The sequence below is a fragment of the Sturnira hondurensis genome, unplaced genomic scaffold, assembly GCF_014824575.4.
Source record: "Sturnira hondurensis isolate 20B ecotype Veracruz unplaced genomic scaffold, ASM1482457v3 Scaffold0017254, whole genome shotgun sequence".
Classification (NCBI taxonomy): Eukaryota; Metazoa; Chordata; class Mammalia; order Chiroptera; family Phyllostomidae; genus Sturnira; species Sturnira hondurensis.
Window position 1 is genome coordinate 2,081,793 of NW_028089885.1, and position 24,960 is coordinate 2,106,752.

General features: G+C 52.6%; 1 protein-coding gene across 1 annotated transcript; it reads right to left on the reverse strand.

The window, feature by feature from the left end:
* Nucleotides 1–497: 497 nt before the first annotated feature.
* On the reverse strand, nt 498–24,926 carry GGT5 (gamma-glutamyltransferase 5). Its single transcript, XM_037067454.1, has 12 exons — nt 24,073–24,926; nt 7,735–7,865; nt 7,330–7,425; nt 6,620–6,815; nt 5,816–5,973; nt 5,175–5,321; nt 4,133–4,269; nt 3,634–3,824; nt 3,068–3,174; nt 2,784–2,902; nt 2,540–2,650; nt 498–999 (listed from the first exon to the last, which is right to left on the reverse strand). Exons 1-12 carry the CDS (start codon nt 24,243–24,245, stop codon nt 853–855), a joined length of 1,713 nt encoding a protein of 570 aa, XP_036923349.1. The 5' UTR covers nt 24,246–24,926; the 3' UTR covers nt 498–852.
* Nucleotides 24,927–24,960: the final 34 nt, after the last annotated feature.

Consider the following 24,960-nt stretch of genomic DNA (forward strand, 5'->3'; position numbering starts at 1 on the left):
AGCGGGCAGAGCCAATCACGGTGTTTGGGGGCCCATTTGGAGCAATGGTTCTCAATCAGGGGCGATTTGGTGACTCGCTGTTGGGGACAGGGGGCTGCTGTGTATCTAGTGGGTAGAGGTCAGGGACGCTGCCCCACACCCCACAATGTGGGGACAGCCGCTGCGACAAAGAATGTGCCACCCAAAGTGTCAGCAGTGCCAAGGGTGAGAACATGGGCTGTTGGGGCTGGGGCGGGGCTGGGGTCTTAGGTCTGGCTGCACCCAACGCTTTCCCGGCACGCAAGGCAAGACTCAGACAGGACTTGGCCAAGGGCCCCTGGGCCACACCCTTGCCTTTTCCCCAATAAGTGGCCCCCCAGCAGCCACATTTTGGAGCCCCAGCAAGTGATGGGGGTACTGCTTCTATCCAAGGGTGGCCTGGGTGGGCCCAGCTGCCTCTGGGCCGCAGTTTCCCCACTTCTACTGTGGTTGATTGTAAAGGGTTGTAGGAGCCAGTGTGATGCTTTCTGAAGGCCCCTCCCTCACTTCAACCCTGAGTGAGGCTGTGGTCGGCCTCCTCTTTAATCTTGAATTGGAAGATATACAGCTGGGGAGTGGGGTTGGGGGAGGATGGGCCACAGCCTTGGGGGAGAGGCCTGGGGAAGGCTGGAAGGGCCAGGGCAGGGCCACCAGAAGCTCTGAGGGAGGGCTCAGCCCCCATCTGCAGTATCCCCACCTCTTGCTACCCAAGGCTGACTCCCCGGCCTAGGGGCCCAGGTCGTGGCGGAACACTCAGTCTCACAGTCATGGCCATGGCCAGCCTGGGCCACGCACTGATGTCGTGCCAGATGCCAACTCTCAGGAGCAGCCTCCTCAGTAGCCTGCGGCCTCCCCTTCCTTCCTCGGGTCTGCAGCGGCGTACACACAGGCCCCGTCCTGGGACACAGCCTGGACCACGTTCAGGAAAAAGGGCCTGCTGCTCGTGCTCTGGCCCCGGAGCCGGAGCCCCCGCTGCACCTCCTGGAGAGGAAAGAAGGCCGGCTGATTGGTGAGGGCATCTTAGCTCTGTCTTCATAGTGGACGAGGCCCAGGCTGGAACCTGAGAACCCGGACTGAGAAGACAGGACCGGATGGAGTGGGGGCTGAGGATGGGAGTCCGCGGAGTCTACATTTCCCACTCTAAAGGCCCTGAAGGTGCTGGCTGCTGTGGCTCAGTAGATTGAGCACTGGCCTGCAAACAGAAAGGTCACCGGTTCGATTCCCGGTCAGGGCACATGCCTGGGTTGCAGGCCAGGTCCCCAGTGGGGGCTTGTGAGAGGCAACCACACATTGATGTTTCTCTCCCTCTCCTTCTCCTCTCTAATTTATTAAAATTAAATAAATAAAATATTTAAAATAAAAAGGCACCAAAGGAGAAGCATGATGGGGAAGAATCACCCAGTGCGGAAGGCGCGTGAGATGAATGCTCATTTCTGTCCCAACCCAAGGGCACCAGCAGGGCCCGCAGTCCCCGAGACTCCACTCCGCACGGCCCACTGGCCAAGCCCCGGGGCCCTGAGAAACAACGGCTCTCTGGACCTCGGTCCCTGGGACTTTTTGTGAAAGGCCCTTGGAGACTCACAGTCACCACTCGGGGTCTAGGAATCTCTCCATGGAAGGTCCTAGAGTCCAAGGTCCACGGAGGATTGTGTTCCCAGAGTAAGGACAAGGTCAAGGCGAAGAGCCTAAGACAAAGAGCCCTGAGGGAGCACGTGACGTACTTCCTTGGGGAGAACCCTGAACAGGCAGCAAAGGCCTCGGACTCTGAGAGTTTGGGCTTGATGGGTGTAAGCCCTCCGTCTCCTGGCCCGAAGACCAAGCTTCCAGGGCTGACCCACCCCCTTGGGCTCCAGGCCTCTCACTCTGTGGTTAGTGGGGTGTTCTAAGGGCAGGAGCAGCTCCTAAAAGGAAAGGCAGCTTTGAAGATCTTGAACCCTGGCTGGTTGAACTGACCCCGGGCATGAAGCCTGGAGCCCTGAGAAGCTGCCAGTGTTTGAATTAGGGCCTTGCAAAGGGCATCTGCCAGCCCAGAGGGGTTTGGAGAAGGCTTCCCTGGGGGTGCCGGTGGGGTGGAATCAGCCCCCAGACCCGCTCGTGCAGGGGACCGAGAAACAGCGGTGAGGGCAGCCCTGGTGCCTCAGTCCTCTGCAGACTTGCTTGGGAATAATAAATTCTTTTATAAATAAACTTGCGCATAAAAGCTACAGATCATCATGAGGAAGAGTCTGTGAGGCCACTTCCTGGAAAACTAGCTTCTGGAGGGAAAGGCTCAGACAGTGCCAGGGTCAAGGTGCCGAGGTGCTCGGCCTGGGGGAAGCGTGACCACCACCCTGCTCTCTGCCTTGGAGACCAAGAGTCTGGCCTTGTGCCTACCCCACAGTGCCACCCAACTCACAGTGCCACCCACCTCACGGTGCCCAGAACGGATGCGCGCTCGGCTCTGGAGCTGAGACCCGTGGGGGGCTGCGAGCAGCACGCACTGAGATGCCCCGCCTAGAGGTGGCTCGGACCTTGGCCTCACCTGGCTGAATCTGGACTCGTATTCCACCTGACCCTTGTCGTTCACATGCAGGATGGGGGCTGCAATGGCTGCTCCCAGGTCAAAACCAAGCCACAGTTTGTTCACGATGGCCTGGGGGAGAGAAGGAGGACGCAGAGAGGGAGGGCGCAGCAACCACCCCCTTCACCCCTCCCTGCCCACGGGAGAGCAGGACAGCAGGGTTGCCCAGAGAGGGGATGTTCCAGCCAGGAGCCCCCCGACTCACCTGGGCCACAGCAGAGATGATGAGCTCCCCACCAGCCCCTCCGATCACCAGCTTCGACCCCTGTGCTGTGTTGACCAAGATGGAAGGGACCATGGATGATGGGGGCCGCTCACCTGGAACTGGAGCCCAGATGGACGTCACCGGCGGCCAGCGTCCTCCAGGGCCGCCCCTCCATCTCCATCTCCACGCGCCACCTCATGAACCTCGGCCAGGTGACGTGGGGTGGCTGCTCCAGGAGCCTCCGTGCTGCACGCACCCCGCTCCCCAGCGGGGCCCGCACTCACCAGGTGGCGGGGCCACCCCGGAGCCAGGCCGGCGCCTCCAGCAGAGGTCCAGGAGTTCATTGTTGAGGAGGATGCCCGTGCGCGGCGAGTACACCATCGCTCCGAAGCTGTGGAGGGGGACGCGGAGCCCAGGCTCAGGCTGCAGGCTCCCGTTGCCCATGCCTGGTGTGGCGGCCGCGCTCCCCAGCCTTCCGGGAGCCCCTCACTTAGTGGCGGCCCTCCAGCATGCCATGGCTGCCGTTTTCTCCCTGGCACCGCCCCGAAGACCCACCCAGTGCCCCAATCAGGCCATCCTCTGGGTAAAGCCCATCATTTGGTGCGTCCTGGCTCAGGGCCACCCATGGCCGGCCTTGTCAGCAGAGCTATGAGGGGTGTAGATCCCCTTCAACAGAGAGAAAAAAAAAAAACAGCAGGAAAAGCCAGATGCTGCCCCATGGAGACAACCAAGGAGAGGCCAAGGGTTGGGAGACCAGGTGGGGGCCAGGGACGGGAGTGGGAGGGGGTCTCAGGTCTAGGAGGCAAAGGAGTGGGTGGAGCCTGCCAGCCTGTGGGGCACATGCACGCACGGGGTGTTGATGGTGCTGGTGGCAGCCACGGCGCTGCCGTCCTCCCCCAGCACAGACACGTGGGCTGTGCCCGTTCCGTGGCTCTGGGTCCCACCCAGGTTGTAGTGGCTGAGCTGGTGGTCACCCCGGGCGTCGATCTTCTGGCGGATGTGCTGGGCCAGAGCCTCCCCCAGCAGCTCCCAGGAGCTGTTCTGGGGTGGGTGGGTAGTTGGCAAGGTAAACGGGGGGATGGGTGGACCCTCTCCAGTCTGTTCTCCCTTGAGCCCAGAAGACACTCGCCCACCTTCTAGGTCCTCTGAGACTTGGTGCCACCTCCCACGTCTGCCTCTTCCAGTGCCCAGACCCGCAGACCCCTCCCTGCCCTGGGCTGTCCTGTTCTAGAACCAAGCGCATACACAGCCCTCCAACCTCACCCGGCCAGGCTCTTGGGCTCACGGACCCAGTCGCCACTGGACAACCCTCCTTCATGCTGAGCCCTGGGCTGCCCGGGCCTTTTCACCTGGACTTCCGGGTGGCTTCGAGGGTCCCACAGCCGCCACCTCAGCCCTCTGGCAAACTTGAGCGTTTCCACGAGGTGATGGTACAAGTCCACACTCCTCTCAGAACTGGCCACTGACTTGGCAGAAAAGTTAAACCCTGCAGGGGGGGCAGGCACAGGTGGGGGTCACCCTGGGGAGTGGGTTGAGTGTTCGACCCACCCCCCCAAAAAGATTTGTCCATGTCTTAGTCCCTAGAACCTGTGAATACTGACTGCCACATATGGCAAAAGAGTGAATATTACCTTCTACGGCAAAATGTGTGATTAAATTAAGGCTCTTAAGAGGAGCGATTATCCTGGCTATAACTGGGCGGGCTCTAAACGTGATCACGTGCAACCTTCCAAGCTGGACACACAGAGGAGGGGAGGAGGCCCTGTGACCCCAGAGGCAGAGACAGGAGCCATGCAGCCTTGGGCCTGGGGGCCCCGGTCGGCACAGAAGCTGGAAGAAGCAGACAAAGGGGCCTCGGAGCCCCCAGAGCTCCCAGAGGAGACATGGCCTGGCTGGCCCCTGGTTTTGAACTTCTGGCCTCCAGAACTATGTGAGATCACGTGTCTGTCGTTTGAAGCCCCTTGGTTTGGGGTCCTCGGTTGCTGCAGCCCCAGGGAACAAACAGCCTTGGGCAGCCCAGCCCCTGACACTGCCTGGACCCCCCACTACCCTACAGGCTTCCGTAGGCCAGGCCAGACCACAGGATGCGCACACTAGATGGGCAGCTCTCCACCTGTGGAGCCTGCACTACCTGCTACCTGCTACCTGCTGCTGGACCCTGGGCTCACCACCTGTGGGAAGGACTCCCAGTGGGTGGATGACAGCATACCCCGTGGTGGAGACCCGAGGCCAGCCCTAGAACACCCTGTCCTGGACCATTTCCCACGACCCTGTCTTCAGCATCTGAGGAGGGGCTGAGCTGGAAAAGGCAATGGCTGCCCAAGGGCACGGCTGGGCTTGGAGTTCAGGGGCCCAGCAGGGCAGGACTGGGCAGGAAGGCCGGAGCCTCACCTTCTAGCACGTGGAGGACGAGGCTGAGAAGTGCACCCCCTGCAGGCGGAGGCGGGGAGTACAGGGTGTAGTTCCCCAGAGGCATCGCCAGGGCGTCCACCACCTCTGGCTGGAATGCTGCCAGGTCCTGCGTGGTCAGCCTGCCGCCTGGAGTGAGACAGAGAAGCCTCCGTGTACAGATGGGGAGGCAGACGGAGAGTGACAGCCACTGGTCACATAGTGGGCCTCCCCTTGTCCCCTAACAGTCTAGACACAGAGAGGTGAGGGCTCGGCCCTAGAGCCAGGTGGGGGTGGGCGGGCAGGGGTCAGAGCAGGCGGGTGGGGGGAAGGAGGGGAAGGTGGGAGAGGTGAGCTGGGCTCGGGAGACCGTGAGGGTTGCCAGCTCTAGGCCCAGGAGTCGCCCGTGGCCCCCATGTCCACAAATAACTCTCCTCTGTTGGTCCTAAACCTCAAGGACTCTGCTCCTCGAGGGCCGTGACAGCAGGGTCCCTGAGGCTGCCCGTGGCACACAGGCTCTCCACGCCCTGGGAGCAGCCGGCACTGCCTCAAGGCCTAGGGAAGAGCCTGCCCCCAAGAGCCCATGTGCAGAGCCTGGCACTTTCTCCGGCGGGGCAGGGGGCTTTGGGCCCGGTGTGGCTCACCTTGCTCGGCAATGTCCTCCAGCAGCATCTGACCCAGCTTCCCTGAGTAGAAGACCTCTGCGCCTTCCCTGGCCACTGTCTCCAGCGTGTCAGCCAACGCAGGCCAGGGGAAAGGGTCCTGAGGCTGCAGGGGCTGTGACCCATTGAAGAAGAGCTGCCTGGGGGTAGGGGGCAGTGTCGGGGTGGGCCTGGGGCCCGGAGGGTAGCCTGCAGGGCCCTCGCAGGGTCCTTGGGGCCCCACACAGGAGCAGCCTGGTCTGGGGTCCTGAGGGGCTGGGGTGGACATCGAGGGGACAGACTCTAGGACTGCGTGGGGCGGGCCCCTCTCACGTCACTCATCACCCTGCCCAGGGAGGACGCACTCCCCAGTCAGGCCTGTGTCCGCTCAGGCCTGTCCTCCCCACACTCCCAGGAGGCTTTGGCCAGAGGGCTGGCAAGGTAGGCAAGGGGTGGCCAAAGCCAAAGCCAAAGCCATCCTGCCATCCCAGAGAGCATGAGAAGGGCGGCAGAGCTAGAGGGCATCGGTGGAGCCCAAATCCATGGCCTTGGGGGTCCTATCCCTTGGGCACAAACTCCTTCCAGCCTGAGGTCCTCCCCTTAGGTCTTGCCATACGGAGCCAGCAAGGTTGGCCAGCAAAGTACTGGCCGTTGAAGGTCCCCCCAAAACCCTAGAGGGTCAATCTTCTAGGGGCCCAGGTGGAGCTGGGATGGGGGCTGGGCTCCGACAGACTGTGGCCTGAACCCAGGAGCTGAGAAAGGGTCCCTAAACCCTACCCCCCACCCCACCCCAGGGCAGCCGCTCACTTCAGGGAGGATTCCAGCAAGAAATGGCGCAGCAAGCTGTTGTTCAGGAACTGACTGAGGACGGAGGGTGTGCGGTAGTCCCCACGGAGCAGCTGGATGGTGGGCTGGAACAGCTGCGCCCAGGGCAGGCGGCCGTGGCGGCGGTGGGCCTCGGCGTAGCCGCGGAGCTCCCCGGGCACGCCTATCCACAGGGTCCCTGCAGGGCGTGGCGGCATCATGCTCCTGCCCCCACGCTCCCCACGCTCCCCACGCTCAGCCTGCAGTCCCGTGGCCCCAGGCCTGCCCCAGGTTCTCCATCACCCTCACACTGGACCCCAACAGCCTCGCACCCTAGCCGTGGCAGCCCAAGTGGGCTTTCTGGAGCCCACTCCTGACTATGTCCCTCCCCACTGAATGCCCCTGGCTGCCCACTGCCCTCTGTGCAAAGTCCACAGCACAGACTGGCCCCAGGTCTCCCCCAGCCCCACACCCCTCTCCACTGAACCCCTCCAGCCTTTGCCTGGGCTGGTGCCTCTGTTTAGGTCCCCATCCCTACTCAGAGAGCTCCTCCCCCAATACTCCCCAACCCCAGCGGGTCAGGACCTCTGTGGGGGCTCCCCATCCCCCAGCTGCTGTCCCCCAGCGCCCAAGTGTCTCAGCCTGTTCATGAAGCCTGCCGCCCCTCTAGGGGGTGTTCTAGTCAGCTCCAGTGGCCCTTCCCGGGGTCTCACCTGTGCCCAGTGGTTGGGCATGCTTACACTGGTCCAGCATATCCCGGTTATGGCTGGCAGGCACCGTCTCCCTGGCATTGATGACCTCCGCCTTCCCTGGAGTCAGGGCAGGGGGAGAAGGTGGTCGGGGGCACTCCTGTGGCCACCCAGCCTCGGCCCATGCCGTGGTCCTCCTCAGGTGTCCCTCACCCTAGGCTTCCCTCCCCGAATCATGAATTGAGGATCAACTCTCTGAGAATCCTCTACTCAGGACAGGACCTGCCATGAAGGTGAAGCAGGGGTGAGGAGATAGCGGGGGTACCAGGAAGACCCAGGAAGGGGCCTGGGCAGATGGAACAGGTTCAGCCAGATACTTGTGCTTGTGGACAAGCCCATCCTCCCCCTGGGGGTCCCCTATGGATGCACCTGTGGTCGCATTGTAGATGGTGAAGATGACACCCCCGCCCAGGCCCATGCTCTGGGGGTTGACAGCACTGGTGCAGACGAGAGCCGCGATGGCGGCATCCACGGGCGAGCCCTGCTGCTGGAGGACGGCTCTAGAAGGCATGGCACAGGGTGAGCGAGGGGCCTGGCTCCTGCGCCCCCACCTCCCTACCTGGGCTTGCTCAGCTGGCAATCACTGGGGAATGGTGACAGGTAGGTGGCCTGTCTGTTGCGACCAAACCACCAGAGAACGGACCAGGCTGCCCCATCGAGTCCAGCCACTCACAGATCCACAGAACTCTAGATTGCAAACTGCGGCGCCATGTGCACGGCCCCCTGCCATAGATGAGATGCCTCTCTACGTGCAAAGTTCTTCTCTTGCCCCTTATCCCTAGGTCCCCCTGGCAATCCCAGGAGCCCAGCCCGGGCAGCCACCATTACCCATCTCACTGGGGACACACGAACGCCAGCCCCTTTAAGACTGGACTTTTTTTGGGAGTAACTCCCTTTTCCTGGGTGTCTTCTATGCATGAAGGGGAGGGTCCGAACTGCGTGACTTGTGGATTTGCTAAAGGAGGAAAGGCTACCCTGGGGGCGAGTAACGTTTGTTTCCCCAGTTCGGCCCCTGGGGCTTTCCACCCTGTGGACCTTCTGTGTCTGGCCCATCGTCTTTACTCTGCCCTATGGTGCTAAGGTTCAGACCTCTGTCTGCAGGTATGGAAACTTGGATGCCGCTGCCACAGTGTAAGATTTACCCAAATTGAAATGAAGAATGATAGAAGAGCCAGCTCTCCAAGATGGCGGCCTAGGTAGGCACGGCTCGCCGCCTCATCCAATCACTGTTTGGAAATTACAACTAAGCTACAGAACAGCCATCACTCCGAACCAGCGGAAATCCGGTTGCATGGAGATCCTGCCACCACAGAATTAAAGAAGAAAGCACATCCATCCGGACTGGGCTGGGCTGCTCAGTCCAGAGACGCGGCATGGGCTGCTCCCACACCCACACGTGGCCAATAAAATCTGGAGGAATAGCTCAGAAGCAAGGGGTTCCAGGTGCCCACGAGGTCCCCCAGCCCAGGGTTCCAGTGCCAGGAAGATAAGTCCCTGTGGCTTCTGACTGTGAAAACCAATGGAGATTGAGTCAGTGGAAGAAACTTCTGGAGTCCCGGCAGTTCCCCTTAAAGGGCCCATGCATAGACTCACTCCCGCTGAGCTCCAGCCCTGGGGCAGCAGCTTGAAAGGCAGCAGTGGCATACGAGGAGGAGGAACTGAAGTGTCTGGTATCAGGGTGAGTCCCCAAGGCAGAACTGCTGACAGAGGCGATTGCGCCTTCTCTACGCCCTCATGCCCAGAGCACAGCCCGCACCATACCTGAGACTCCGACAACCTGGCTCACAGTGTTGGCCCCGCCCTGATGATTCCCTGAGAACCCGCCCCACCCAGCTTAGGGACCCACCCAAGTGCTAACTGGCTTTTCCATAGAAATGACTTGTCTTGGCACCGGCTCCCACTTGCCGCAGCTGGCCTCGGTTCACAGCCTGGCCCCACTAGGGCACCTCCAAGCCCATCACAAGAAGCAGCCAGCTGCTGACCGCTTTATAGCTTATGCCAAGTGGCCCCAGACAGGACACAAGGAGGTACTAGAGCCGTGCTGAAGAAAGCCCTGCTCTGTAGAGGGATCCCTGCACAGCTGATCCTCCGTGGAGGGCAGAGGTTGGTGGTCAATGGACACAGACAGTCCTGGCAGCCGACTGGCCTGGGTAAATCCCTCTCATTGACCTGCCAACAGCTATCAAGGCTCAATGACAAGAGGAGGGTGTACTCCGCCCACACAATGGGCACAACTCGAGTACTCAGCTTGGGTGTAGGGGAGGCTGTGCCACTGGACCCTACAGGACACCTACTACATTAGGCCACACGACCAAGACAGGGTGTCAAAACAGCTCTACATGACACATAGAAATAAACACAGGGAGGAGACAAAGAAATATGGCCCCAATGAAAGAACAGAAAAAAATTCCAGAAAAAGAACTCTTAGTAGAAGTTAAGCAGTCTTTCAGATGCAGGGTTCAAAATACGGGTTATAACGATGCTCGAGGAACTTAGTGAGGACCTCAGCAGCATGAAAAAGATCCAGTCAGACATAAAGGAGACACTAACTGAAATAAGGAATAATTTACAGAGAAGTATTAACAGTGGAGTGGATGAAGCTGAGAATCATATCGATGATTTGGAACATGAGGAAGCAAAAAACAACCAACCAGAACAACAAGAAGAAAAAAGAATTGAAAAAATGAAGATAGTGTAAGGACCCTCTGGGACAATTTCAAGCATATCAACATTCGCATCATAGGGGCGCCAGAAGGAGAAGAGAAGGAGCAAGAAATTGGAAGTCTTTTTGAAAAACATAATGAAAGTAAACTTCCCTAATTTGGTGAAGGAAATAGACACACAAGTCTAGGAAGCACAGAGAGTCCCAAACAAGATGGATGCAAAGAGGCCCACTCCAAGACACATCATAATCAAAATGCCAAAGGTTAAAGATAAATTGAGAATCTTAAAAGCAGCAAAAGAAAAGTAGGTAGTTACCTACAAGGGAGTTCCCCTAAGACTGTCAGCTGATTTCTCCAAAGAAACTTTGCAGCCAGAAGAGATTGGCAAGGAATATACAAAGTCATGAAAAGCAAAGACCTACAACCAAGATTAGTCTTCTCAGCAATTGAAAGGCAGTTAAAGAGCTTCCCAGACAAGAAAAAACTAAAGGAGTCCATCAACACCAAACCATTATTATACAAAATGTTAAAAGGACTTATTGAAGAAGAAGAAGATCAAAACGATGAACAATAAAATGGCAATAAATACATACCTATCAACCACTGAGTCTAAAAAACAAGCTAAGCAAACAAGCAGAACAGGAGCAAAATTACAGATACGGAGAACAGTTAGATGGCAGCCAGACAGGAGGGGGATTGGAGGAATGGGTGAAGGGGGGAGGGATTGGGAAGCACAAATCGGTGGTGACAGAACAGTCATGGGGATGTAAAGTACATGTAGCAGTGTATGAAGTGGACAAGCCAAGGAACTTACACGCATGACCCATGAACCTGAACAAAGGTATGGGGATTACCCGAGGGAGTGGGGGGTTCTGAATGGAAGGGGGCAAAGGGGTAAAAATGGGGACAATTGCAAATGCATAATCAATAAAATATAATTAAAAAAGAAGAAAGAATGATGTAAGAAACAAATTTACTAAAGGATCTCTACCTGAAGACACTGTCAGAAGAACACAAACTATGTGATTATTTTCTTTGGCTGAAATAAGGCAAAAAAAACAAATGTCATACAATAAAAAAAAAAAGATTGGACTTTTTCAAGTGACCCCAGGATCCTTTCCTGCCATCAGGTCTTGGACTTGGGCTGATGGGCCCCACAACCCCTCCCAGAGCCCAGTGTATATGGGAACGCTCTCTGGCCTCAGTCTCCCCGTCTGTCCATGGGCAACAAGGAGGCAGACCCCTCAGCTTCAAGATGCGGTCGTACTGGCCGGTGTTGGAAATGACCTTATGCCTGCGACACAGCCCTGCCCAGCTCACCCTGGGCTGCCTCTTCCCGTACACCCAGGAATCCTCCCCAGAGCTCCTGGGAAGCCAGCAGTGAAAGACCAGTTACAGGTTGGGAAACCAAAGCTCAGAGAGGGAGTGGACGTGTGTCCCTGTCCTCCACCCTGTGGGACCTCTTACCCAGCACCTCCCTCAGGTTGAGCCCCTTGGCTTGGCCACTCCCTCCTGCATTCACACCCTCCCCTGAGCCACGTGTCCCTGCTCTGGGCCGACACATGGACACACACAGGTGCCACAGGGACCCACATGATCCTGGAAAGAGAGCACACAGCCAGAAGCATGAAACCACTAAGACTGTTATACTCGGGAACAGAAAAACACAATTTCTTTCAATAAGAATAAAACACCATGAAGTCAAAAGACAAACTAAGAAGAATATTTAAAAATTTCCATCGCAGACAAAGACCTCATTTCTCCTGACCTACTGCTCCTTCCCTCGGGAACGTTTTCTGCCTCAGGCTTCCTGGGGACACGCCCCACCAGCTGTGCTCTGGTTCTCCTCCCACTGCCTTGACCTCTCGACGTCAGAGGCCCTGGGCCCAGTCCTCCATCCTAGGGCAGGTATGCTCTCTCCTGGATGAGCTTATCCAGCTCGGGGCTTAAGACGTCACCTCTATGCTGATGATGGTCCCCCAATTTTCTCTCTAGCCCAGTCCCCCTGCCCTAAATTCCAGACACTGTATCACCATTCACGCACCAGACGCCTTTCCTGGGTGGGTAGGAGGCATGTCCCACTTCACGTGACCTCCACGGAACCTGCTGCGTCTCTCCCACCTCTGCCCCCGGATGGCTTCTCTCCTAGGCTTCTCTGCCTCAGAAGAGAACAACGCAGTTATCTCCTTTGCCCGGGCCACAAACCCTGGGGTCATCCTTGACTGGTGACAGCCCCGCCCCCACTTCCTAATCCACCAGCAAAATCCTGCCAGTTAGTTATACCTTCAAAATATACCCGATTCGGACCTTTCTCATCGGCTGCCCAACCGCCACCTGGTCCAAGCCACCAGCCTCCCTCACTGCATGGAATTATTGCAATTGTCTCCCACGCGGAAGCTGCATCCGCCTTGCTCCCTTATCTTCTAAAAAATAATCTGTCAACGTGTAAACCAGACATCGGTAATGGGAGACCAACCTAAGGGAGGATCAGACTTCCCATATACAAGTAAAAGCCAGACATACAGAAAATATCTGCTTATAAAGGCATTGGAGGAAGGGAAGAAATCCAGGCCGAGAGAGAAGTGAGCTCGACATCCAGAAATGCTTTCCTCGTGAGGCGATTGCCAGGCCTGGAAGAGGGGGCTGAGAGGCCCAGTGCTTTTGTCACCCTTGCATGTCTGGGAGCTGGACCTGCTGGCAAACCGCACTTGGAGATGGGGCCTGACTCCAGGAATGACGGTAGACAAGAAGGAGACCAGCCCGTCCAAGCACATCATCTCAAATCACTCACACAAGATTCAGGTGACTCCAGAATATTGGTATTTTAGGCCTCAGATTATTTCTAAAAATGACCTTGAACAAGTTGGATACGTACTTTCCAGTGCTGAATGAAAAGTAGTCAGGCAAACAAGGAAGTCATATGGAACATGAGGCCAAAGGAAACAGAGCCCAAAGGAAAGCACGGACATGAAGAACGAGACCCATAGGATCTCCAGATTAGGAAACGGTCAGACCACGGACTTTAAATAACAACGTTCAAGCCCTGACTGGTGTGGCTCCGTGGGCTGGGCTTTGCTCTGCGAAGAGAAATGTCGCCAGTTTAATTCCCAGTCAGGGCAAATGTCTGGGTTGCGGGCCAGGTCCCTTGGGAGGGGGGTGTGCGAGGCAGCCCACTGATGTCTCTCTTCCTCCCTTTCTCCCTCCCTTCCCCTCCCTCTGAAAATAAATGAATAAAATGTTTATAAAAGATAAATAAATCAATCTGAAAAAATAAAGAAATAACCACATTCAAGGATATAAAAGACAAAATTAAAAATTTCAACAGAGGCCCGAAAATGATCAAATGTGGCCACAGGGGCTCAGTACCAACAGCAGTAACAATAGGTTACACACAGACGCAAGAAAGACTTGTTCACTGCAAATACCACATTCACCTACAGAGAGAAAAGGGATAGAATATTCAGAAAATAGATTAAGAGACATAGGGGGTGAAATGACCCCCCCCCCAAAAAAAAAACCTTCCTGCAAACACTAATCAGGAAAACTTATGTGACGGCACTAATTTTAGGCAAAGCAGACTTTAAGAAGAAAGGTATTATTAGCGATAATGAGGGTTACATTATTATTATAAAAGCTCAATTCAACAGAAAGACCAGACAACCTGAATGAGTGTGCACTGAGCAGGTTTAGAATATATACAGCAAAAAGCGGCAGAATGAAAAGAAGAAATAGGGCAAGACTTGAACGTACTTCCCTCAGGAGCTGATTCGATACACAGAAAGAGTCAGGGAGGCTGAGGAAGATCTGACTGACGGCGCTGCAGTGAACTGACCGTGCGGACACGCAGGGAACGCGTGCTCCAGAGTCGTGTGGGTGAACGCACGTTCTCTTCCAGAGCACATTAAATGTTTACCAAACGGATCATTTGCTGGACCTTGAAGTAAGTCTCAGCCACTTTTGAAGAACTTAAATCAGACAAATTGATTAGAAAATCCCCATACATATGGAAATCAAGAAGAGCACGAATCAGCGACCCATGAAACAAAGGAGACATTACAATGCAAATCAGAAGTTATTTTGAACCGAGTGTAATAAAAATGCCATGCATCAGAAAGTGTGGGCTTTTCAGTGGGGGAAGGGGAAGGAAGGCAAGCGTCCTGGAGAACTCCCGCCCGCCACGGAGAAGGCTGGAAGGCCGATCGACCCGAGCACCTTTGCTCAGATTTACGGACTGCGTTTTGCCGTCTCCAGCTTATGGGTGAGTGTAAGGGTCAAACTACGCGGAAGAGTTCTGGGTCCGGGGAACTCCCCAAATAAGTGAACAAGTGCTTTCTTCCAGCGCAGGGATTTGCACGGAGGAAAAGCCGCTTGGAGTAGAAGTCAAACTGAGCAGGGCAGAAACAACAGGGGCAACTGAAAGAGAAGAGTTCAACTTTTTTTTTTAAGTTGTGCAGGTGATCAGGGAAGACAGGTACCAAAAGGAAGAGGCTATCTTTTAAAAGTTTTATTTATGTTTAGAAAGAGAAGAACGGAAAGAGGGAAACATCGTTCTGCTGCCTCTCCTATGTGCCCCAACTGGGGACTGAACCTGCAAACCGGGTATGTGCCCTGACCTGGAATTAAACCTGTGACCTTTCAATCTGTGGGACGATGCCCAGTCCACTGAGCCACACTGGTCACGGCCAGTGTGTATTTTTTAAATCAAGAAGCTATAAAAGCTATTTTGACTCAGCCTTCATTCTCAAAGTACAGGAAAATTCATCTTGCTTAAACATGAATCATAAAAAGTACTGAAGTCATACTCCATACAAAATTGTTATAGGAAAAAAAAAGATGAGAAAGAGCAGAATACTGTCCTTGGAGACATGCCAGAAAGATAAACCCACAAAGTAAACTGCAACCTAGACTTCCAAAATGTGCTCAACTAAATTTTTAAAAATTGAAAAATCTGTGAAAAAACAGCATACCTCAGAATTGGAAAAACCTGAAGTAAAGTGACTGGAAACTAGTAAGACTGAAAAAACAAAATTACAGAACTCAGAAAAGAATGGAGCATAATAGAAAATATTTTCAGATCTCAGACAAGAAAAAGCTGAAGAAGTTCATCACCATCAAGCCGGCATCACAAGAGATGTTAGAGGGACTTAAGAAGAAGAAGGTAAAATCAGATATATTTGAAAATATTGCCGAGAGAATAACCTCTGACTGACAAAAGCAAACACATAATGAAAGCAGTGGATCAACCAGCTACAAAGCTGGTACAAAGGTGCAAAGGCAAAAGTAGAAAGACCATGCGTCATTACAACAGGAGATGAACGGGGACACACACACGTGCACACATACACAAAAGGTAAATGTGGAGGGGGTGAGTAAAAATGTTAGTGATGATAGGTGTTTGGACTTAAATAACCATTGACATAAAATAGACAGCTATGAACATAGGTTGGTATACATGAAGCACATGGTAACCACAAACCAAAACTCTGTAATAAGAGATATACAAGAAATAAAGAAAAAGGAATCCAAAACATACCACGGCAGGTTATCAACATAGAAGAGGAAAGAGCAGGAGAATAAGAAAGAAACAGGGAAAAATGACGAAAGCAATCAGAAAACAACTAACAAAAAGGCAATAACTACATATTTATCAATAGTTGTGTTAAATGTAAATGGATTAAACCCTCCAATCAAAAGACAAGTGAGTAAATAAGGTGGAGTAAATAAGGGGAGTTTGCAAAGCATGTTCCCCGTTCTGAGCACACAAAACACAGAGTTTATTCTGGTATTACTATTTACTAATCAGTGTGCTATTTCCCATATGAACAGTGTAAAACTACTTTTGCCCCACCCTGTATATATACAGTGGAGCGTTACTCAGCCACAAAAAGAATGAAGTCTTACCGTTGTGACAATGTGGATGGACCTAGAGGGTATCAGGCTACGTGAAACAGATATGGCAAAGAAGGACAAATACCATGTGATTTCACTTTATGTGGAATCCCAAGTACAAAATTAACAAACAAGCCAGACAGAAGCAACCTCATAGATACAGCAAACAAACTGATGGGTGCTAGGCGGGAGGTGGGTTGGGGTGGCTGGGTGAGAAAGGTGAAGGGGGCTAAGAAGTCCCTTTGGGCCCCGGCTGGTGTGGCTCAATGCTGGCCTGAGCCTGAGAACCAAAAGGTCACCGGTTTGATTCCTGGTCAGGGCACATGCCTGTGTTGTGGCCAGGTCCCCAGATGAGGGCATGTGAGAGGCAACCAATCAATGTTTCTCTCGCACACTGATGTTTTCCCCCTTCTCTTTCTCCCTCCTGCTCCCACCGTCTAAAAGTAAAATAAGTAAAATATTTTTTTTAAAAAAGAAGTACAAATTGGCAGTAACAAAAAGGAGATATAAAGTATAGTTTAGGAAATACAGTCAATAACATGGTAATAACCATACATGGTGTCAGGTGGGCACTAGATTTCCCAGGACATCACTTTGTAAGTTACATAAATGTCCAACCACTATGCTGTACACCTGAAACTAATATAATATTGAACATCCACTATAGTTGAGAAATGTTCCTAAATAAGAAAACCTTCTCAGAAATGAAAGCTAAATAAGGATAAACACAGAGTACTTACAGAGATACCTTAAAAGAAAGATAAGTTGGAAAGGGGAAAACACATTTTAATGAAAAAAGATAAAAAGATTTTAAAATACAGATATAGAAGATGGGCAAAGAAAATCAAACATATACTTAATAGGAGTCAGAATAAATAATAGGAACAGCATAAGTAATAAAAACTACAAGAAAACTTTTCTCACTTAAAAAACCGACACTACATTGAAAGCACACTCCACTGCAAGGGAACATCAATTTAGAATAAACAACACAGAGACATATTGTAATAAACTAATTGGAATTTAATACAAAACTGATAACTGTTTGGGCATCTAGGTAGAAAGACTAGGTCTCTTATAAGAGGAAGAAAACCAGATTGTTATCAGACTTTTCAACACCAGTGCTTTATGCCTCAGCCAATGGAGAGTTACAATCACACATTCAAGGAAAAAGAATGTGAACCAAGGATTTTATATCCAGCTAAACTGACCTTTACCTACAAGGCCTATAGACTAGCATAAACATGTGAGAACTTAGTGAATATTTTCCCCCACAAACACTTCCTGAGGCACCTAATAAAAAACAAACTTAAGATGACCAAAATAACTGCAAAGACTTTGGCAGAGGAATTGGACTAAGATATAAATATATATATTCAGGGAACTTCTGCCAAGATGGAGGCGTAGGTAGAAACACTGTGCCTTCTTCTACAACCAAGTTTGAATACAACAAAGGTTTGGAGAACAAAGACACAGCCAAAGAACAGAAAATTGAACTGTACATAAGTCCAACAACAACAAACTGTTCAACCAGACCGTAAGGGGGGTGGAGCCAGCAGCGGAGCCCGGTCGGGCAGGAAAGATCATTTGGTCTGACCCACCCAGGAGCGTAGGCAGCAGCGGTTGGCGGATCACAGGCGTGGGGTGGCAACAGGCGGACCCAGTGAGGGCGAAGGGTGGCTGGTTGACCGCGGTCACACATTCGCATGCAGATAAACCAGCAGAGGAGTGAGCAGGGAGACAGACTGCGCAGGCCCCAGCGGGCGAACCCAGTGAGTGCGCAAGGTGGCAGGCTGACTGCAGTCACACATTCATGTGCAGTGGGACAGACCGTGTGGGCCCAGCAGCGGGAGGCGGCAGAGGGGACCGCCATTGCTTTCCTTTGACCCCGCCCTCACATACAGCGTCACAACCCAGCGACTGAGTTGCCCCGCCCTGGTGAACACCTAGGGCTCCACTCCTCATATGGAACAGGCACGAACAGTCCAAAATATGGCTCAAGAAGAACTCAAAGCCCCAGAGCCAATAACTCTAAGCAACCAAGAAATAGCAAACCTCTCACATGCACAGTTCAAAACACTGGTGATCAGGATGCTCACAGAACTGGTTGATTATAGTCACAAATTAGAGGAACATATGAAGGCTAAACTAATTGAAATGAAGGGAGATGTCCAGGAAACCAATAGCGATGGAAAGGAAACTGGGACTCAAATCAATGGAATGGACCAGAAGGAAGAACGAAACATCCAACCAGAAAGGAATGAAGAAATGAGAATTCAAAAAAATGAGGAGAGTCTTAGTAACCTCCAGGACATCTTTAAATGTTCCAACATCCGGATTATAGGGGTACCAGAAGGGGGAAAGACACAGCCACGAGTGGAAAACTTATTTGAACAAATAATAAAGGAGAACTTCCCTAGTCTGGCAAAGGAAATAGACTTCCAGGAAATCCAGGAAGCCCAGAGAGTCTCAAAGAAGTTGGACCCAAGAAAGAACACACCAAGGCACATCATCATTAGCCAAGATTAAAATGAAGGAGAGAATTCTAGAAGCAGCAAGAAAAAAAGGAGACAATTACTTACAAAGGAGTTCCCATCAGACTGTCATCTGATTTCTCAAAAGAGACCTTCCAGGCAAGAAGGGGCTGGAAAGAAGTATTCCAAGTCATGAAAGGCAAGGACCTACATCCAAGATTGCTCTATCTAGCAAAGCTTTCATTTAGAATGGAAGGGCAGATAAAGTGCTTCTCAGAAAAGATCAAATTCAAGGAGTTCATCATCACCAAGCCCTTATTATATGAAATGTTAAAGGGACTTCTCTAAGAAAAAGAAGATGAAAAATATGAACAGCGAAAGGACAGCAAACTCACAGTTATTAACAACCACACCTAAAACAAAAGCAAACCAAGAGGAAAGCTAGATCAGGAGCAGAACCATAGAAATGAAGATCACATGGAGGGTTAGCAACAGGGGAGTGGGAGGAGGAGAAGAGGAGAGAAGATACAGAAAATAGCATAGACAGTAGGTAGAAAATAGATAGGGGGAGGGCAAGAATAGTAGGGGAAATGTAGAATCTAAAGAACTTGAGACATGTGGTCATAAACTAAAGGGGGGAATGGTGGGGGAGGGGGTGTGCAGGGTGGAGGGGAGTGAAAGGGGAAAAATGGGACCGCTGTAATAGCATAATCAATAAAATATGTATTTTTTAAAAGCAGCAAGAGAAATGGAGACAGTTACCTACAAAGGAGTTGGAGTTTCCATTAGACTATCATCTGATTTCTCCAAAGAAAGCTTGCAGGCAAGCAGGGGCTGGAAGAAGTATTCCAAGTATTCCTCATAAAAGGCAAGGACCTAGAGCCAAGATTGCTCTATCCAGCAAAGCTGTCATTTAGAATGGAAGGGCAGATAAAGTGCTTCTCAGATAAGATCGAGTTAAAGGAGTTCATTATCACCAAGCCCTTGTTATATGAAATGTTAAAAGAATTTATCTAAGAAAAAGATCAAAACTATGATCAGTAAAATGGCAGCAAAGTCACAGCTATCAACAACTGAACCTAAAAAAAAACAAACAAACAAACTAAGCAAACAACTAGAACAGGAACAGAATCACAAAAATGGAGATCACATGGAGGGTTAACAGCCGGGAGGTGGGTAGAATGGGGGAAAAGGTACAGGGAATAAGAAGCATAGATGATAAACACAAAATAGACAGAGGGGGGTTAAGAATAGTGTAGGAAATGGAGAAACCAAAGAACTTATATGTACAACCAATGGACATAAACTAAGGTGGGGAGAGAATGGGGGTGGGAGGGGGTGTGCAGGGCAGAGGGGAATCAAAGGGAGACAATGGGACAACTAATAGCATAATCAATGAAATATATTTTTGTGTTTTTTAAAAATTATTTATTTATCTTTAGAGGAGAAGGGAAGGAGAGAGGAAGAGAAATATCAATGTATGGTTGCCTCTCGTGAGTCCCCTGCTGGGAACTGGCTCGCAACCCAGGCATGTGCCCTGACTGGGAATTGAACCACGACCCTTCGGTTTGCAGGCCTGTGCTCAATCCACTGAGCTACACCAGCCAGGGCAAACATATTTTAAAAAAAGACTAAAAGTGATGGTTATCATGGAAACAGTATGGCAATGCAATGACTATTGTTCTGAAATATAATATATATTATATACATATAATATAATATAATATATATACAAATATATACATTATATATATTACGACTTTAATAATAAAGTACTAACATTTAGCCCTGGCTGGTGTAGCTCAGTGGATTGAGCTCGGCCTTCGAACCACATGATCGCAGTTCAATTCCCAGTCAGGGCACACGCCTGGGTTGCAGGCCAGTTCCCAGCAGGGGACTCACAAGAGGCAACCACACATTGATATTTCTCTCCCTCTCTCCTTCTCTACCCCTCTAAACATAAATAAATAAAATCTTTAAAATATATATATATATATTTTAAAAAGGTGCCCCTTCGAACCCTATGCTGGAAGAGAGGAGGAGCAGGAGGAGGAAGAGGTTCCCAGGTGGTTGTTACTCGTAGCACAGCACTGCACTAGCCGGGGGGTCTCGGGGAGACAGAGTCAGTGGGATTTGCACATGGGGAAAGATTTTCATTTTGAGGAATTGTCTTATGTAATTGAGGAGTTTGGCAAGTTCAAAATCTGTGTGGTAGACCAGCAGGTTAGAAACTCAGGGAGCATTTCTGTTTTCTCTTTTTAATCATGTTTCACTTTCCCATTGCAGCGGATGCACAGCGTTATATTAGTTGCAGGTACGCAACCAGCTCAGGTAACTCACAAGGTGACTGCCCTGACGGGTCCAGTCCCCGTCTGGCACCGCACACGATCACCACAACATTATTAGCTGCATTCCCCGTGCGGTTCTTACCATCCCCGTGACTGCTCCGTGACTGCCAGTTTGTGCTTCTCAACCCCTTCCCCTTTTTGGCCAGACCCCTACCCCCCCCCACCTGGCAACCATCAAAATGTTTCCCTATCTATGAGTCTGTTTCTGTTCTGTTTGTTCATTTATCTTGTTTTTTTAGATTCTACATTTAAGTGAAATCGTGTGGCATTTGTCTCATTCTGCCTGACACTTCACTCAGCACAATCCCCTCCAGGGCCATCCATGTTGTTGCAGAGGCAAGATCGCATTCTTTTTTATGGCTGAGTCATATTCCGCTGTGTGTACCTGCCTCTTGCTTCTCCACGCATCTACTGATGGACACTTAGGTTGCTTCCATATCTTGGTTATTGTAAAGCTGCAACAAATATATGGATGACAAATATATATTCATTGCCATTTTATTATTCATATGTTTTATCTTTTCCCTATAGGGAACTTATCCATGTGGAATGCAAATGTAGCCCAGCCCTATTGGAAAACCCACAGGCACACAGGAGCCAAACCCAGGGATCGGCTCTCCTGTAAACCAGGCCTGCATTGTACTCAGGCTGCTTTGATCCTTGCTTTTGCTAAAACTCCCTCTCCCTGAATTGAAGCTGAAAATGACTACCACCTTTAAAGTAACTTCCTGAAGTCTGTGCTAATTCTCCCAAGGATGGAGTGTAACCAGACCAATTACTCTTATCGTTCCCTTGCAACATCTTGTCCTTGTTAATCTGTAAGAAGTAATCAGAAACATCTTTTCCTTTGTATAATGAATGAGAACCTTCTTGGCGTATGCTACTAGAAAGCAATAAAAGCTTGTCGAGACACGGGTCGAGGCCTCTCCCTTTCAGAGGGTGGCCGTGCCATCCCTTTTTCTCCACAGGACTTCGGTAGCCATGTGAATTTGTTTTGTCTCATCCACAAGGCCACAGACCCTGCTGGCCAGAGTCTGCATCATTTTCCCCCTTTTTCTTAAGGAAGACCCTTCAATGTTTCTTGTAACACTGATTTGGCAGTGATGAACTCCTAAAGGTTTTTCTTGTCTGGGAAGCTCTTTATCCTTCAAATCCAAACGATAGCTTCACTGGACAGAGTAATCTTGGTTGCAGGTCCTTGCTTTTCGTCACTTTGAATATTTTGGGCTAAGAGGCTGGGTAGGCATTAGGGTTCAGGGCATGGGGTGGGGGACTCCGGGGAGGCCCTGCCCCTCAGCAGCCCTGGAGAGCAAGGCAGCAGAGAACAGTGGTCCCAGCCCGGCCCACTCACTTCTCACCAGGCAGGTTGCCCCTGTGCAGGCCCAGTTTCCTCATAAACCAAGTACAGCCATAAACCTACTGGACTCAGGGAGAAGCAGCGAACTCTCCTCCTACAAGGACACAGCAGGAGGACAGCCGTGTCTGCCGTGACCATGGCAGACAGATAGCATGAAGCCTGGGGCTGCCACTGGCCAAGGCCCTAGAGGACACTTACTCAGAGCCTTAGGGCACCCTGTTTGCACATGAGCCTGACACACCAGGACATAAAGCTGGAAGATGACAGGCCAGAGGGGAAGAGACCTCCTGTCACTGGGTGTCTATTGTACCCGCACGAGGATGGGGCTGGGGGAACCTTGGGAACCCTCCCCTAGGGGCTCAGGCTGCAGCACCAGTCCCAGCCTGGAAGGAGAAAGCCTGAAAGGTTGTAAGGAGATCAGTTTGGGGGCCCCTGCTGGTAAGAAGAGAAGTCAGTGGGGAAATGGGGGGAGGAGGGGGAGGGGCTGAGGGCAGCGGGCTGTGGCCCCTGTGAGACACTGTGACAGCGGGGGGGGGGGGGGGGGCCAGCAAGCTCCCAGCCGGACGGGGCTCGGTGACCCCTGGAACCACAGTAGCTGGGACAGCTCCAGGCCCTCTCCCACTTCCAGCTTCTTGAAACAAGAACAGGAAGTGGACAAGTAAACAAACAATGGGGAGAAACGGCATCTGTTTTCCTTGTACAGGGTCACTGGGAGCACCTAGACCCCAAGGCCAGACTCCCACGGGCACGTCACGGAGACCCCAGGCAAGACCCAGATTGGGCCTGCATCTTCGCAGCCGTGGGTTCAGGTGGGCGTGGTGCCTCTGCATGTCCTCATGAGCACGGGGGGTGGGGGGGGCTCACTCCCTTCCCAGCCCCTGGGAAGCCCCTGGGGAGACTAAGCAGCCTGCTCCCCACTTGCCCCCAGCTGCCACTCTCAGCCACTGCCGTCCTGTAAGGAGCCCTGAGGGAGAGGACAGAAAGAGCCCAGAGGACCAGGTCAGGAGTGGGCAGACCAGGGACAGGCAGGCAGACGGAGGGATGGAGGAGTAAATGAAGAGGTGAATGAACGAAACAGGAAGAAAGCATGCAGGCGGGGTGACGCTGGGACAAAGTGGGGACGAACACCATCTGCCCAGTGGTGCCTTGGGCTGGGACTTGGCCATACTCGCCCTTATCCTTGCTCAAGGGGCAGCCCCTTTCAGCTCACAAACCAAGCCTGATCCTGACCATGGCCATGAAGCCGAGATTCCAGGAAGCAGACCCAGCGGGAGGGAGGGGATGCGGGTGGGAGGGGAATCCTGCCCTGTCCAACCCCGAGGGGTCAGCAGAAGCCTCCCCTGGGCTGGGCTTCCTGGAAGAGGGTCACAAACACCAGCTGGGGTCCCTCTCCATTGCCCCACTGGACCTGACCCGCCAAACAGCAAAACATCACTCCGCCCACTGCTGGCCCGGCTCCAGGCCCTGACACTGGAAGGTGAGCCCGTGTGGGTATGGTTCCAGCAGTGGTGGGTTTCCCAGGTCCTGGGCCAGAGTGGGATACGGGCCTGGACAGCACTAAATGCACCCCAGCAGACCAATACTCGTATATGGGGCCCCCACACTCCCTCTCCCACGGCCCTGGAAGAAGATCCAGGCTTGGGGAACTGGTGTGACCAGCACTGGTCCCTGAAATCAGCCTGGGCTAGACCAGTGACACTGTGGCAGTGCCTTCGCTGAGCCTCCTGACCCCTGGAACTAGGAACAGAGTCACACACCCTCTACCCACGCTGTCATTGTTCCTGAACACCCACCCGTCCCGCGCATGTGCCTGCTGCCTGCATCGTGCAAAGGCCCGGAGGCTGCTTCCCTGCTAGAGCCCACACCCACACGGTCCCCACATGCCAGCACATAACAAATGCACCTTCTCCACACTCTCGCCACTGGTCACAGGATCTCTGGGTGGGGGCACAAGCCACTGCCCACCCCATACTCACCGTCCAATGTCCGAGCAGACCTTGGAGTCAGCGGCGACTGCAGCGTGGGCAAAGGCCTGGGGGCCACAGCGGGGGTAGTGGCGAGAGAGGACCACGGCAGGCACGATGATGGCCAGGGCCAGGCCCAGCCCTAGGAGCACCATGCCCATCGTGACCCCGTAGCCCTGAGCCATGGCTCCACAGCCCCGGGAGGAGGCTGGAGAGGGGAGGCCAGGGGGCAGACAGATGCACAGACAGCGGCGTGGCTAAATGAACAGGACAATTCACAGAGGGACTCGCAGGTGATAGGACAGACAAACAGATTGATAGGCAGGCCAGACAGCTAGAGAGAAGACAGCAAGAGAAGGATGGTCAGATAGACAATTGGACAAAGGCAGGATGACAGAAGGACAGACAGACAGGTTAACAGAGGAGCAGTGGGCAACCGAGCGGACAGGTGGGTGTGTGGACGGATGGCTCGTGGCAGCAGGACAACCGTCCCCCTCGTGTGCGTGCTACAGCAGGAGGGCGGGTCGCATGCCTGAACTCCAGTTTTTAGCTCCTGCTCTTAGCCCTGGAATGAGACCAAGAAGGCCACTGCGTTCATGGGGAATTTCTCCTCCTAGAGGAGCAAGTGGTGGTGGTTAACTCTCTCGCTGCCGTCCCCACTGCCTGCCCCAGCAAGCCTTGGTGGTACAACCGCCCTGCCCGCCCGCTCGCCTGCCCGCTGGGGCAGGCTCTCCTGTAGGCTGGTTCCCACGGCTGCTTCGTGGGGTGGTGAGGGCTGCGGGTGCCTGCTCCCACCCTACCTCCACCCCCTGTCCCAGTGACATTGCCCAACCAGAAACCAAAGTGCATTCCTGGACCAGGGCCAGGCCACCCTCCAGGAAGCAGGGACATGGTGGGGAG